Genomic DNA, 17,125 nt, shown 5'->3' with positions numbered 1-17,125 from the left:
CTCCAACTATCACTACCTCCTCTTCTAAAAGCCATAGCCGGGAAATTATGTCCTTGGTACTCCGGACTGGACTGCATTGGTTAGGAATGGCCACCCCTTCCAATCAGTGTTACAGAAGCCCACCCTTCATCTTGAGTCCTACTCAGTCCAAGAAGTGACTGATTATGACCTACCGACCCATTGTTCTTGTGCTGCTACTTTCTGGGCTCTGAGACAAACACAGAGGCTTGGGTCACAGGCTGAGCCATCCAACACATACCAACTGTAGCCTCGGGAAGTAACAGAGGCACCAAGGGTGCTACTGAAATGTGGTGTCACTTCTGCTGCACCCAAACTATCTATGGAAAACGTCATTTCTGGGGGTGTATAGTGTTTTGTCTTCCCTGCATTCCTTCCTTCCTTTAAGAGAAGTCCTCTCCCTTCCTCCTTCCCCAGCTGACCACCCAACTCCTGCCTCCCTTCTCTCTCCCTCTCCCTCCGCCCCTTCCCCGTGCACACTCACTCTTTCTCAAATAAATAAATAAATAAATAAATCTTAAAAAATGTGTTTTTTCCTTCTCATAAATTCATATTATAAATACTACTTTTCTCTTGAGATTTTTAGTTCAGATCTAGATAAGAAACTCAGCTCCAAACTCACTAGCTGTGGAACTTTGGGCAACTCAACCTAGTTAAGCCTTAGTGTCTTCCTCAGGGTTATTGTGAAATTTGCAGCAATGACAGAAAAGTGTCAAACAGGGCCAGACACATAGTAAGCCTATAATTCATGTGACACCATCATTATTCTTACAAGGGTCTCATCAGTCTGACCCTAGAAAGAAGTTCCCTTTCTGTTCTTGAGGTAGCAACAGATTATGTGAACTCAAAGTTTCCCATCCCTAATTCAAAAGCATCTGTACTGCCACAAAACAATATTGTGGCTTAGCAAGTATAAGCTAAGATAAGAAAATGAAGAAAAAGACCCCAAAAAGCAGTATTTTAGAATGTTATAACCTGCAGATAGGTGTTTTTTCTTTTGAAAGCACAACATTATGAGAGAAAATTGGGTGCAAAAATTTTTTCCATAAGCAAGAGATGCAATTGCTATTATTATTATGAGATAACATCAAAGACATTTGTTTATTGTTTCTGCCTCCACTACAATGTACGCTTTGTTGACAGTAAGGATCGTTGTTGATTTATTTACTCTATATTGCTAGCACCTACAACAGTAAGTGTGCAGTAAATATTTATTGAGCAAGCAAAATTATAAGTGGGGCTTAGGAATTATTATTATTTTTTTTTACCAGAGATTCACTCAAAAATGTGAAGGCTGGAAAGCATAAAAGCCCAACTGGTCAATAGATTCAACCATATCCAGGTAGAGTGAACATAATGTGAGAGAGGAAAAGAAATTCTCTAAATCCTGGGCATTTTTCCCAGATTAGAATTACATTTTAAGAGAAAGAGGGAATCTTAAGAAAGGAGCAGAAAGACCAGGGAGATTTTTTTGAAGAGCATCAACAAAGTAGTGGGGAAATGACCTCTGCTTTGGAGCACACGAACCATTAAAATGGTTGCAGTTTCAGTAATAATAACAAGGTATGCCTGAAAGCACTAGGCCTTAAACCACAACAAGGTAGTTATCAAATTGCCCTACTGGTTTAAGTGTTCATCCCCCCTTGCCTTTCCTTGAGCTTCTAGCCGAAGGCTTTCTCTCTGCAGTATTGTTACTGTGCTCACAGGAGGCTTTGCCTCTGCAGTTTACCCGAGGTGTTCTGCATGCCCCCTCTCACCAAGGTAAAAAGAGAAAAAGACAGTTCTGTCTTGGAGATCGAATATCTCCCGGAGAGAACCCTTGGCAGCTGGAATCCAATTTCTTGATATTTCTGAAACTGGGATCTGTTATAACTAGAAAATGCCGAAGGATAATGGGCTCCTGCTGCTAACCAAACACTCAGATACAAGTGCACAGAAGTGCCTCAGCCAAGCACAAACCAGCCTTTTCATAAACCACTGGGCTTCTGAGCACATATTGTAGTAATTCCGTGACTAGCAGCTCATGGTTATGGTTCTGTGGTTCTCTTCCCCTTTAAAGGTCTTGATTAGGCCAATTCCTTTCCTCTTTGTGTTTGAGAAATGTGGATTTAGGCTGCTTCAAATTGGAACTTGGGTTTCCATTACCTTGTTGGCATCTTGCACCAATTGTCAATCCTGTTCTCTCATCTGGTCTGTCTTGTGGTTCCAGTCAGTGAATAGTCAAAGGTCGTGAGACAGGCATGTGCACACCTAAAACATCACGTTCAAAAGTACAACCATGACCTTGTCTTCTCATTCTCAAAATCTGTGCTCAGCTGTTTCAAACCTCCTGTGTCCTTGTTAGTAATGGCCAATTAGAAATCACTGAATCCTTTCCCTATAACGGTCAGAGGCTGCCAATTTATGGTAATTTGGACATAAGTGCCAATGGGAAAGGTACATTATTCAAGCTACTTTGGCTGTGACAGAAACCCAGTGCAGGCTAGCTGAAATAAAAAAGGAACTTGCCAGCTCCCATAACTGAAAAGTCAGGCAGAGGCAGATCTGGGTAGGTACTCAGATTATGATAGGAACCTGTTTTCTCTGTCCCTGACTTTCCTTCTGTATAGAGTGCAGCCTTTTACCACATGGCAGCAAGGTAACTCTAGGCTTACTTGGGCCCAACAGCCCAAGATCCTAAAGGAAACATGTACATTTCTCCTAGTAGCACAGCAAAAGTCCCCCAGTGTACCCTGAAAACTTTCTGTCATGTGCCCTGAGGCTGGAGTTCCGACTAGGTCTGGGCATGTGCCTGACCTTGAGGGTGGGAGTTGGGTGGTCAGTTGGGGAGGGAGGAAGGGAGAGGACTTCTCTTGAAGGAAGGAATGCAGGGAAGACAAAACACTACACACCCCCAGAAATGACGTTTTCCATAGATAGTTTGGGTGCAGCAGAAGTGACACCACATTTCAGTAGCACCCTTGGTGCCTCTGTTACTTCCCGAGGCTACAGTTGGTATGTGTTAGATGGCCCAGCCTGTGACCCAAGCCTCTGTGTTTGTCTCAGAACCCAGAAAGTAGCAGCACAAGAACAATGGGTCGGTAGGTCATAATCAGTCACTTCTTGGACTGAGTAGGACTCAAGATGAAGGGTGGGCTTCTGTAACACTGATTGGAAGGGGTGGCCATTCCTAACCAATGCAGTCCAGTCCGGAGTACCAAGGACATAATTTCCCGGCTATGGCTTTTAGAAGAGGAGGTAGTGATAGTTGGAGGTTTTACACATGATTCTAGGCAGTTGGTGCCTACTTATTCTTCAGAACTCAGCTCAAATACTGCTTCCCCAGGGGAGCCTTCTCTGGACTCCACTTGCCAAGAGTAGGCCAGACCCTCTGACTATGTGCTCCCAGTTAATACCTTGTGCTTTTCCATCACAGCACTCAATGCACTTAATGCAGTGACCTTTTTTTTTTTTTTAAAGGATTTTGTTTATTTGAGAGAGAGGAGGAGAGAGGGGAAAGCATAGAGGGAGAGTGAGAGAAGCAGACTCCCCTCTGAACAGAGAGCCCAATGTGGGGCTCGATCCCAGGACCCTGAGATCATGACCTGAGCCAAAGGCAGACACTTAATCGACTGAGCCACCCAGGCACCCCTAATGTAGTGATCTTATATTGCCATATGTAAATCACTCTTATCTATGATTACTTGATAAATATCTAGCTCCTGCATTAGGAGGTGAGCTCCTTGAGGGTGGGAACTCTACCAGTTTTGCCTACCATTGAATACCCAGTACTTAGCCCAGTGTCAGCACATTAATAATCACACAGTGCCTATTTTTTTTTAGAGATGAATGAATGATATCTAGTTTCTGGTAATAGCAGCTGATTTTAGTATGAAAATGTAACAAACTGCCTCTTCTTCTTCCTAAACTATCATATAGTTTGCTCTTTTCACTTACTTCCTCACTTGGTTGAATGAATGAGGTGATATTTTAGGTAGCCTAGGTGACCAAAAAGAGGCAGCAGACTGGATAGTCAGCCCCCAAATAATCAGGAGCCCTCTTTTACTGTGTATGATTTAAATGAAAAAAAAAAATCTATCAGGAACATAATCAAGAACCACAGGAATCTGGGGCTTAGTGGAAGTTCTTGGCAGAAAATCAGGACACGCTACTCCTGAATATCACTGTTAACTATAGTTTCCTCTTGTAACCTTTAATTGTGTTGAATAATAATAAGTTTGGTAATCAGAATGAATGCCAAGTTCCCACCATTTTGTTTAAAACAGGTCAGAAACTGGAGCCTGGGTGGTTAAGTGTCCAACTCTTGGTTTTGGCTCAGGTCATGATCTCATGGGTCGTGAGATCCCACCCTGCATGGGGCTCTGTGCTCAGCAGGGAATGTGCTTGAAGATTCTCTCCCTCTTCCCCTCCCCCTACTCATGCATGCTCACGCATGTTCTCTCTCTCTCTAAAATAAATAAATCTTTAAAACATGTTGGATGGTAATTTCAAGACTCAAGTATTATGAGCATGTAGATGTATATACCTATGCATTGTGCCTCATCTCCGCCCTCCAGCCTCCCATGTACTGTGTGTGTGGTCCTTCAGGCATTATGATCACAGGCTTATATGTCAGCCTCCTCTGGTATGGGCAACTGGAAGGTAGGGATTATTCAATTATTTGAAAAAATTCAGATTATTTGATAACATTTCTGTTACTTCTTTTTAAAAGCAAAACTGTTCTGAAACTTTTCGTTACATAGCTTTGAATTAATAAGAAAAGAAACCACTAGAAAAACTAATTATGTTTTAAATCTTTTTTTCTTTCCCTAGTACAATTTTAGATCTTCATGATGCTATGTTTAATTTGATTTGCCTGGTCCCTCTGGGCATTGCAGTAATTCAGATTCTGGTTTGGAGCCCATTCTCAATCAGGAGCAAGATAGACTACACAGGGGCTCTTTAAGGCCAATGCTGGCTATCATGGGATTCAAACAAAACTTCAGTTGTTTATCTGTTCTAATAGAGTTTACATTATACCAGAAGGCAAATCTGTTCTTTATAACCTTTAATTTGTTTAGAAAACAAAACAGATAACACAAAAAAATCCAACATGTTTTAGGGCTTTTTGACTAAAATAATAAATTTAATAAGAAAGTTAAATATGAGTTAAGGCTTCTCTGTTGGCTGTTTCTAAGTGGTCTTGCGGCCTGGTCACAACCTGTTACTCTTCACCCTTGAATCACTCTGTGAGTTAGTTTGGTTTCCCAGAGCCCACCTGACTGTGCATGCCACTTCCTTTTATTTTAAGCCCTATACTGCTTCTTCAGCTGGTTCCATTAGTGAAGACATCTTTTTTTTTTCTCCTTTTCATTAAGCAATACCATATCACCATCATCTGTAGATTCCCCTCTGACTGATAGTGGTCAGATTTGGGAGATTCAGGGACCAGTGAAAGAGAACCCATATAACCCAGATTTATATTGCTCACTGTCTTAGTCACAGAGCTTTTGGTTATGAAGGAACAGGAATTCAACTTCAGCTATCTTAAATAAAGAGAGGTTTCTTGTAAGGATCCAGTAGGCAAATTCATAGGCATCGGGGACAGGAAAAAAAATAGAATTGAATCATACAAGGACTGGAGTGGGACCTTTCCTAAGGCAAGGGCTGAGGTAGCTTTCTCTGCCCTGACATTTTTATTTCATTGTTCCCTCACTCTCTCTCTCTCTCTCACACACACACACACACGCTCAACTGAGTGCCAGAGCTTTCTGGTCAGTTGCTCGCTCTCATTTAACTGACTCAGACTCTGTGCCTGTTGGATTCTCTCTCTTTTTTAAAGTTTTATTTATTTATTTTTTATTAAGTAATCTCTACATCCAACGTGGGGCTCAAACTCATGACCTTGAGATCAAGAGTTGCATGCTCTACTGACTGAGCCAGCCAGGCACCCCTGTCTGTTTGATTCTCTTACCCAAAAATGGTCATTGCTCAGCATGACACATTGCTTATATTGGTGTGCTGAAGATGCTTGACAACTGGCTTACTGAAAAAAAAGATGTATGTATATATACATATATAACTTTATTATACATTTCACTGATAAAAAGGATGTGTAGCATATGCCTTACAAATAATACAATATACCTACTCCTTGTAAATTTCATATACCTACAACTTCAGTGTGACTTCTTTCTTTTTTTTTTTGTTATTTCTTAAAATTCCACTGTTAGTCTTTATAATTTACAACAATAGTCATGAAATCAAGACTATGAATAAGCTTGATTACTATTCAGTTGAACAAAGAACTCACTTATGTCATAGACCAAGCAGTGTAGTTACAACCTAAATGTTGTTTTATATTTTTGTTTATGTTAACTAGTAAGACAAAACTGAAATAATAAAGACATACTTCTGAACTTTATCATTAATGATGTGACCAACTTCTCTGATTGATTGAATGACAGATTTTGAATACTAAAAAGAGTATATCCTCAATTTCCTGTGCTTTTCACAGCGTAACAGCTATACACATGACAGTTTTGAGTTTTGTCTACATCATTAACATATTCTTTACTACTTTCTTAAGTGTAGACCAGAGGCTGGCAAACTATAGACTGTGGGCCATACCCAACCTATGGTCTCTTTCTGTACAGTCTGAGATCTAAAAATAATAGGCTTGTTAAACAAACAAAATAATTATTGTGTGACAGGAACTGTATGTGACTCACAAGCTGAAAATATCTGGCTTTTTAAGATTTTATTTATTTATTTATTTATTTATTTATTTATTTATTTATTTGAGAGAGTGAGAGAGAGAGCATGAGCAGGGGGAGAGGCAGAGGGAGAGGGAGAAGCAGACTCCCTGCCAAGCAGGGAGCCCAACATGGGACTCGATCCCAGGACCCCAAGATCATGACCTGAGCTGAAGGCAGACACTTAACTAAATGAGCCACTCAGATGTCCCATCTGGTTCTTTATAGAAAAAGTGTGCCAACCCCTGATCTAGATAATCAACAAAACAAAACAACAATATATACTGATTTCCATGGTATAAGTCAATCCACTATGGCTAATTTCAGGCTATAAATGTGATATTACTGAAAATAGATTTAGGGGAAGGGATGCTCAGTAACATGCCATTATAAGATTAAAAAACAAAACAAAATCAGAGAGGGAGACAAACCATAAGAGATTCTGGACTGTGGGAAACAAACTGAGGATTACAGAAGGGAAGGCGGTGGAGGGAAGGGGTAGCTTGGTGATGGGTATTAAGGAGAGCTCATCACGTATTGTGATGAGCACTGGATGTTATATGCAACTAATGAATTGTTGAACACTACATCAAAAACTAATGTTGTACTATATGTTGGCTAGCTGAACATAATAAGAAAAGTAAAAAAATATAAAAACCAGCTTAAAAAATCATCATAATACTGGATGTCCATGTTGTATCACCATACAGATATAGCAGACATTGCTAACACTAAAAGCATAAATAATAGTAACATATAGTAATGAGAAAGTGATGTTTTGAGTACTTACCATTTTTGTTTTTTAATATCATTTGCTTGGGGCACCTGGGTGGAGAAATAAGATACATTACATGGACAGGAACAAAAATCAGATTAGCAGCACACTTTTCATTAGAAACAAACAAGACAGAAGACAATGCAATGACATCTTCAAAATGTTGAAAGAAAAAAACCTCATCAACTTAAAATTTTATAAACAATGCAAATATCTTTAAAAATTAGGGTGAAATCAAGACTTTCAGACAAACAAAGGCTGAAAGAATTACCAGCAGATTTGCATTACACGAAGTGTTTAAGGAAGTTATCAGATAGAACTTTGGGTCTACACAAAGGAATAAAGATCTCTAAAAATGGTTAAAATGAAGATAAATATAAAAGACTTCTTTTTTCTTATTTTTTTTTTTAAGATTTTATTTATTTATTTAACACAGATAGAGACAGCCAGCGAGAGAGGGAACACAAGCAGGGGGAGTGGGAGAGGAAGAAGCAGGCTCATAGAGGAGGAGCCTGATGTGGGGCTCGATCCCATAATGCTGGGATCACGCCCTGAGCCGAAGGCAGACGCTTAACCACTGTGCCACCCAGGCGCCCCATCTTTTTTCTTATTTTTAATCACTTTAACAGGTAATTGAGGATCACTTGTACATCGCTGGTGAAAATGTAAAGTGGTACCACCACTCTGGAATACGTTTCGGCAGTTTCTTATAAAACTAAACATGCAATCACCATGCAACATAGCAATTGCACTTTGGGGCATTTATCCCAGAGAAACTAAAACTTGTATTTACACAATAACCTGTAAATTAATATTCATAACAACTTGATTCACAACAGCCAAAAACTAGTGAACCTTCAACAGATTAATGGTTAAACAAACTAACATACATATAAACCATGGAATACTACTCAGCAATAAAAATTAACAAACTATTGATATATACATCAACTTGGATGATTTTCCAGGGAATTATGCTGAATGAAAAATCCAATCACAGAAGGTTATAAACTATATGATTCCTTTTATATAACATTTGTTGAAATGGAAAAATTTTAGAAATGGAGGACAGATTAATGGTGGCCAGAGGTTTAAGATGAGAGTGGGAAGGGTTAGAGATAAGTGTGGTTATAACAGGGCAACACAAGCAATCCTTGCAGTGATGGAATTGTTCTGTATCTTGACTGTGGTGATGGATACATGAACCTACATGTGATAAAATTGTATGGAACTAATACACACACACATGTAAGTAAAACTCTGGAAATCTGAATAAGATTAGTGGATTGTTATCAGTGTCAAAATCCTGGTTGTGATAATGTGCTGTAGTTTGTAAGACGTTACCATTAGGGTAAACCGGGTAAAGATTACATGGGATAACTCTGTACTCTTCCTTACTACAGCATGTGAATCCACAATTATCTCCACAAAATTTTCAATAAAAGATAACTGACTATTCAAAGTAAAAATGGAAGCAGTGTAGGGGCCTCTGGGTGGCTCTGTTGGTTGAGAGACTGACTCTTAGTTTTGGCTCAGGTCATGATCTAGGGGTCTTGAGAGCAAGCCCCACTTCAGCTCCGTGCTCAGTACAGAATCTGCTTGAGATTCTCTCCCTCCGCTCCTCCCCTGCTCATGCTCTCTCTTTCTCTAAAATAAATAAATAAATCTTTAAAAAAAATAGCAGCGCATTTTGGAATTACAGTACATGCAAAAATAAAATATAGGATAACAATAGCCTAAAAGATGAGAGGGAAGAATTTGTCATATTGTTATAGGGTTTTTATACTATATAGGAAGTATATTGTTTTAAAGTAGGATGTGATTAACTGAAGATGTATATTGTAAACTTTAGGGCAACTATTAAATATATTTTTTAAATGAGGCATGAATAATAGGCCTATTGTGAAGGTAGCATAATAAAAATTACTCAACCTAAAAGCAGGCAGAAAAAAAGGAAAGAGGGCCAAGAATGGAACAGAGAGAAAACAACTAGCTAGGTGTTAGATTTAAGCAATATTACATTAAATACAAATGGTCTAAACACACCAATTAAAAGACAGAAATTGTTAATTGGATTAAAAACAAGATCGAGGGGCGCCTGGGTGGCACAGCGGTTGAGCGTCTGCCTTCGGCTCAGGGCATGATCCCGGCCTTATGGGATCGAGCCCCACATCAGGCTCCTCCGCTATGAGCCTGCTTCTTCCTCTCCCACTCCCCCTGCTTGTGTTCCTTCTCTTGTTGGCTGTCTCTATCTCTGTCGAATAAATAAATAAAATCTTTAAAAAAAATTATTAAAAACAAGATCTACCTACACGATAAGTAAAAAAAAATCCACTTTATTTTTTTTAGAGAGAGAGAGCGTGCGCGTGCAACTGAGAGCAACCTGGGGGAGGGGCAGAGGGAGAGAGCGAAAATCTGAAGCAGGCTCCATGCCCAGCACAGAGCCCAATGAGGGGCTCAATCTCACGACCCTGGGCTCATGACCTGAGCTGAAATTAAGAATTGGACACTTAACCAACTGAGCCACCCAGGTGCCCCCCTCAAATCACTTTAAATATGAAGACATAGAAATGTTAAAAGACAAAGGATTGAAAAATGTAACATGTAAACAGCAATCTAAGGAAAGTTGAAATGGCCATGTTAATATTTAAATCAACTTCAGAAGAAGGAGTATTACCAAGGATAAAGAGAGAGCTCACATCATGGTATATGGGTCAATTTACCAACAAAATATAATAATCCTAAATGTGTATGTACCTAAGAATGGAACTTCAAAATGCATGAAGCAAAAAACTAATAGAAGTGAATGGAGAAATAGACAACTCCACAATTTTATGATTTTTTAATAATTTTTTAAAAGTAAACTCTACCCCCAATGTGGAACTCTATTTCATGACTCCAAGATCAAGAGTCATATGCTCTACCAACTGAGCCAGCCAGGTGCCCCAATAAATCCACAACTTTAGGTGGAAACCTCACTACTTAGTAATCAATAGGTCAAAAAGAAAATAAGGATACAGAAGAAGTGAACAATACTATCAAGAAATTTGACCTAGTTGCCATTTATAGAACAGCTTGCCCAACAACAGCAGAATACACATTCTTTTCAAGTACAAATGAAACATTTGCCAAGATAGACCATCTTATGGGAAGTAAAAGGAACAACACATGTGAAAGAACAGACATCACATAAAATATGTCTTCTGATTAGAATGGTATTAAATTAGGGGCGCCTGGGTGGCTCAGTCATTAAGTGTCTGCCTTCAGTGCGAGTCATGATCCCAGAGTCCTGGGATCGAGCCCTGCATCAGGCTCCCTGCTCAGCGGGAAGCCTGCTTCTCCCTCTCCCACTCCCCTTGCTTGTGTTCCCTCTCTCGCTGTCTCTCTCTGTCAAATAAATAAATAAAATCTTTTAAAAAAGAATGATATTAAATTAGAAACCAATAACAAACATACTGGGAAATCTCCCAAAACCTGGAAGCTAAAAAAGCATTTTTTCTTTTTTTTTTTTTTGAGAGAGAGAGTGTGTGCGAGCTGGGGGTAGGAGGAAAGGCCAGGGGGGAGAGAAAGAGAGAATCCCAAGCAGGCTCCCCGCCCAGAACAGAGCCAGATGTGGGGCTGATCCCACGACCCTGAGATCATGACCCAAGCCGAAATCAAGAACTGGATGCTCAAACGACTGAGCCACCCAGGTGCCCCTAAAAACACAGTTTTAAATAACTCATTGGTTAAAGAGAAAGTGACCAAGGAAACTGCAACATATTTTGAATTGAACAAAAATGAAAACACAGTATATGAAAATTTGTGGAATGCATCAAGAGCGATGCCTAGAAGGAAGTCTGTGGCATTAAATGCTTATATTAAAAAAAAAAAAAGAAGGGTCTCAAATCAATAATCTATGTTTCCACCTTAAGAAATTAGAAAAAGGGGATGCCTGGGTGGCTCAATCAGTTAAGCGTCTGCCTTCAGCTCAGGTCATGATCCCAGGCGCCTGGGATCAAGCCCCACATCAGGCTCCTTGCTCAGTGGGGAGTCTGCTTCTCCCTCTCCCTCTGCCCCACCCCTACCCCCAGCTTGTGTGCTCTTTCTCTCTCTCAAATAAATAAATAAATAAAATCTTTTAAAAAAGAAACTAGAAGAAAGAGAGCAAATTAAACCCAAATCAAGCAGAAGGAGAAAATAATAAAGATCAGAAACAGATAAAATTGAAAACAGATGGCTGTTTGAATAGCTATCGCCAAAATAATTAGAGATAACAAATGCCGGCAAAGATGTGGAGAAAAGAGAAAAACCCTATGCACTGTTGGTGGCAATGTAAATCTGGTGCAGCCACTATGGAAAACAGTATGGAGGTTTCTCAAAAATTAGAAAATTGAACTACCATATGATTCAGCAATTCTACTTCTGGGAATATATCTGAAGGAAAAGAAAATCCCCTGTTGAGATATCTGTACTCCCATGTTTATTGCAGCATTATTTACATAGCCAACACATGAAAACAACCTAAGTGTCCAAAGATAGATGAATGGATAAAGAAGTTACGGTATATATATATATATATATATATATATATATATATATATATATATATACATATATATATGCAATGGAATTTAGCCATGAAAAGAAAGAAATCTTACCATTTGTGACAATACAGATGGACCTTCAGGGCATTATGCTAAGTGAACCAAGACAGGGAAAGAGAAATACTATATGATGTCACTTATAAGTAGATTCTAACAAACAAACAAAAAACTAACAAGCAAAAAACCCCCAAACCAAAACAAAACTCACAGAAAAAGATCAGATTTGTGGTTACCAGAGGCAGGGGTGGGACACGAGGAAGGTGGTCAAAAGGCACAACTTGCCAGTTATAAGATAAGTAAGTCCTGAGGATGTAATGTACAACGTGATGGTTATGGGTAACGCTGCTGGATGGTATATTTGAAAGTTGTTAAGAGAGTAAATCCTAAGAGTTTGCATACAAAGAAAAACATTTTATTTCTTTTTTTCTTTTTGTATCTCTATAAGGTGATGGCTGTAAACTAAACTTATTGTGGTTATCATGAGACAATATATGTAAGCCAAATCATTATGCTGTACACCTTAAACTTACACAGTGCTGTGTGTCAATTATATCTCGGTAAAACTGAAAGAAAGAGATATCTGCACTCCCATGTTCATTTGCAGCATTATTCACAATATTCAAGTATGGAAACAACCTAAGTGTTTGTTGATGGATGAATGGATAAAGAAAATGTGATATAAATACAGGTATAGATATTATTCAGCCATAAAAAAAGAAAGAAATCTTGTCATTTACAACAACATGGTTGAACCTGGAGGACATTATGCTAAGTGAAGTAAGCCAGAACAGAAAGATAAATACTGTATGAGTGGAAGCTTGAAAAGTTGAACTCATAGAACCAGAGAACAGTGGTTGTCATGGTATGGGGGGGTGGGGAAAATAGGGAGATGTTCGTCCAAAGGCACAATCTTGCAGTTTAATAAATAAGTTCTGGGGACCTAGTGTAAAGAATGGTGACTGTAGGGGCGCCTGGGTGGTTCAGTCAGTTAAGCAGCTGCCTTCAGCTCAGGGCAGCTTCAGCTTCAGTCCTGGGGTCCCAGGATAGAGCCAAGTCAGGCTCCCTGCTTACTGGAGAGTCAGCTTCTCCCTCCCCGCCCTCCCCACTTCTGCTCTCTCTCTCTCTCTCCCTCTCTCAAATAAATAAATAAAATCTAAAAAAAAAAAAAAAAAGAATGGTGACTATAGTTAATAATAGTATATTATAGAGGCACCTGGCTGGCTCAGTCTGTTAAACATCTGGCTTTGGCTCTGGTCATGATCTGGGGGTTGTGGGATCAAGCCCCGCAACCAGCCCATGACCAACACTGCACTCAGCAGGGAGTCTGCTTCCCCCTCTCCCTCTGCCCCTCCCCCTGCTCATGCTCTCTCTCTCTCAAATAAATAAAATCTTTTAAAAATACTACATTATATAGTTGAAATTCGCTAAGAGAATGGCTCTTATGTGTTCTCACCACGTGCATGTGCACACACCTAACTATGTGAGGTAATGGATGTGTTAATTACCTTATGATAATTATTTCATAATGTATATGTATGTTAAATCATCCTATTGTACACTTTAAAAATCACGTTGTACAATCTACATATATACATTATTTATTTATCCATTTGAAGAGAGAGAGCATGAGTGGGGGAAGGAGTAGAGATACAGGGACAAGTGGACTCCACACTGAGCACAAAGCCTGATGGGGAGCCTGATCCCGCGACCCTGAGATCACAACCCCAGTGGACACCAATAGTCAGATGCTCAACCAACTGAGCCACCCAGGCACCCCCATATATACAATTTTTATTTGTCAGTCATACCTCAGTAAGTCTGGAAAAAAACTGAAAACTCCCGATCTTTGAAAGATATTACGAAAATGAAAAGGTAAGCCGCAGACTGGGAGAAAATATTTGCAAAATCCTTACTTGATAAAAGACTTGCATGTAGAGTATTTAAAAAAAAAACCTCTTAGAACCAGGGGTACCTGGGCAGCTCAGTGGGTTGAGCACTGGACTCTTGGTTTCGGCTCAGGTCACGATCTCAGGGTCGTAAGATCAAGCCCTGAGGAGGGACGCTGATCATGGAGTCCACCTGAGGTTCTCTCTCCTCTCTCTGCCCCTACCCGCTGTGCGTGCCTACACTCTCTCTCAAATAAATAAATTAAAAAAAAAAAAAACCTCTCACAACCAATTAAAAGAAAGAACCCAATAAAAAATGAGCAAATATATTAAAAATTTTTTAAAAATTTTATTTATTTATTTGACACACAGAGAGAGAACACAAGCAGGGGTAGTGGGAGAGGAAGAAGCAGGCTCCCCACTGAGCAGGGAGCCCAATGCCGGAGTCGATTCCATGACCCTGGGATCATGACCTGAGCCGAAGGCAGTCGCTTAACCTACTGAGCCACCCAGGCAGCTCAAAAATGGGCAGTACTTGAACAGACATTCTACCAAAGAAGATATACAGATGGAAAATAAGTACATAAAAAGATCTTTAACACTATTGGTTATTGGGAAAAGGCAAATTAAAATCACAGTGAAATACCACTACATAACGACTAGAATGGCTAAAATAAAAACTGACAATACCACGTGGTAACAAGGTTGTGGAGCACCCGGAACTCATACAGTCCTGGGAGAATTAAAATGGCACAGCTGCTTTGGAAAACAATTTGACAGCTTATTAGAAAGTTAAATATAGAATCTGACATAGAATCCAGAAATCCCATTGCTAGCTATTTGCTCAAGAGAACAAAAAACTATGTTCACACAAAACATGTACACAATTGTTTATGTCAGTTTCACTCACAATCACATACATAAAAAAAACTGGAAAATACGCAAATGTCCAACTGGCTAATAGGTAAACAAATTGTGGTACACCTACATCATGGAATGATACATGTCAGTAAGAGGACAGATTTACTGATACATCAGTGTGAATGAATGCCAAGCACATAATGCTGAGTGAAAAAGGCCAGACTCAAAAGATTATCTACTGTATGATTCCATTTAAACAATATTCTGGGGGGCGCCTGGGTGGCACAGCGGTTGAGCGTCTGCCTTCGGCTCAGGGCGTGATCCCGGCGTTATGGGATCGAGCCCCACGTCAGGCTCCTCCGCTGGGAGCCTGCTTCTTCCTCTCCCACTCCCCCTGCTTGTGTTCCCTCTCTCACTGGCTGTCTCTCTCTCTGTCTAATAAATAAATAAAATAAAAAAAAAATACTCTGGAAGGGGTAAAACCATCGGGGCAGCAAACACATTAGTGATTGCCAGGATCTAAGGTGGGGACAGAGGTTGACAACAAGGGATGCTGGGAATTTTTTTAGGGAATGGAGATATTCTGTATTTTGATTGACAAATGCACAGTTGTATGCATTTGTCAAAACTCAGAAATTGTACACTACAGAGGGTGAATTATCTGACTTAAAAAATATTTACAGACCACAGAAATTGTTTTCATTTTATTTTGGGGGATTGTCCTGAAGTGATTATATAAATGCCATCTGACTTGCTATTTAGAAATGTCATTTTTGAGGCAGCTGGGTGGCTCAGTTGGTTAACCATCCAACTCTTGATTTTGGCTCAGGTCATGATCTCAGGGTCATGGGATCGAGCCCTGTGTCTGGCTCCTAGCTGGGTGTGTAGTCTGCTTGCAATTCCCTCCCTCTCCTTCTCCTTCCCCCTCTGTCCCTATCCCTTCTGCCCCTCCACCCCAGCAATGTAACTCTCTCTTAAATAAATAAACACATCTTAAAAAAAAAAAAAGAAATGTCATTTTCTTCTTTTAGGTTATGTCAACACTTTAAAAATCATTACCTCATTAAAACATTTCATGACTATCGAATACTTTTTTTAGTAATTTTTTTTATTAAAGTACACATTGCTTCTGCTAAGAACCTCTTCCCTGCCTTCTCCCTGTGAGCCATGTTACAGACTCCCTATTTAGAGCAAGATTCTGAATCAGTACACTTGGGATGGCCCAGGAACTTGCACTGTAACTAGCACCACCAGGGATTCTGATGCTTGTGGGCTGAGGACAGCTAATAAACACTAGGAGGCAGTAGAGCATTGTGTGAGGAATGTGGGTTCTAAAATCAGACCGCCTACTTTAAAATCCTGCCTCAACCACTCCCTGGTTGTGCAAAGGAAGCTTTAGGTGCTTTGGATTCTTCCTGTTTGAAAAAAAAAAAAAAAAAAGTAGAACAAAAGTATCAACCTTATTAGATTGTAATGAGGATTAAAAGAGATGCCACATGTAAGATTAGCACGATGTCTGGCATCTAGTGTCCACTGTTGTTGTTTCTAGTGATCTGTTCATGAAGAGCTAGAATTTCAGGGGGTAGAAATACACCCATTTTCATTTCTAGCATGTTTTTCCTCCCAAGTGCCTCCTAGGGAACTGGGCAAGCCTCACACCAAGGGGGAGGGTGATGGATATGGGGACTAAGAAATGCAGGTCATAAGAAGCTGACAATTTGTCAAGCATACAACTGTCAAAAGAAAAGATGTCTCTGCTTATAAACTTTGTCATAGGTGTATACTTTTTGCAGTAAATTATTTCCTATTTTGTGGAGTGCTAGGGAACTCTGAATTTGTGAGATTTGCTGTTAAAGTGTGTGGGGAAACAGTTAAACCGGTTCTCTTGTGTACTATATAAGTACAGATATGTTTATATTAGACTTTGGGGAAAAATCCACAGAATTCCTAATTCATGAAAGAAAGTAAGCAGGTGAAGGAACAGATCCTATAACTGAAAGAGTCTCTAATCCAGGTGCACATGTACAGGTGGTCTTTATGAATTACCATTTTTTTTTTTAAAGATTTTATTTATTTATTCGACAGAGATAGAGACAGCCAGCGAGAGAGGAAACACAAGCAGGGGGAGTGGGAGAGGAAGAAGCAGGCTCATAGCAGAGAAGCCTGATGTGGGGCTCGAGCCCATAACGCCAGGATCACGCCCTGAGCCGAAGGCAGACGCCTATCCGCTGTGCCACCCAGGCGCCCCTATGAATTACCATTTTT

General features: G+C 39.8%; 1 protein-coding gene and 1 long non-coding RNA gene across 2 annotated transcripts in view; one reads left to right on the top strand and one right to left on the bottom strand.

The window, feature by feature from the left end:
- Positions 1–4,978, top strand: part of LOC148110510 (solute carrier family 68 member 1-like) — a 36,772-nt gene extending 31,794 nt beyond the window's left edge. Inside the window, 1 exon segment of the mRNA XM_087859861.1 lies at positions 4,831–4,978. Within this exon segment, the coding sequence (XP_087715987.1) occupies positions 4,831–4,963 (133 nt within the window). The 3' untranslated portion in view covers positions 4,964–4,978.
- The window catches only part of LOC148110509 (uncharacterized), a 57,864-nt gene that overhangs the window by 32,531 nt on the left and 8,208 nt on the right, over positions 1–17,125 (bottom strand). The window contains exon 3 of the long non-coding RNA XR_015727703.1: positions 7,543–7,577. This is a non-coding gene — a long non-coding RNA (uncharacterized LOC148110509). The remainder of the gene's footprint in view (positions 1–7,542; positions 7,578–17,125) is intronic.

The sequence above is a fragment of the Ursus americanus genome, chromosome 2 (genome assembly GCF_024610735.1).
Source record: "Ursus americanus isolate L20-20 chromosome 2, mUrsAme1.1.p, whole genome shotgun sequence".
Taxonomy (NCBI): Eukaryota; Metazoa; Chordata; class Mammalia; order Carnivora; family Ursidae; genus Ursus; species Ursus americanus.
This window is presented reverse-complemented; position numbering and strand designations above follow the sequence as displayed.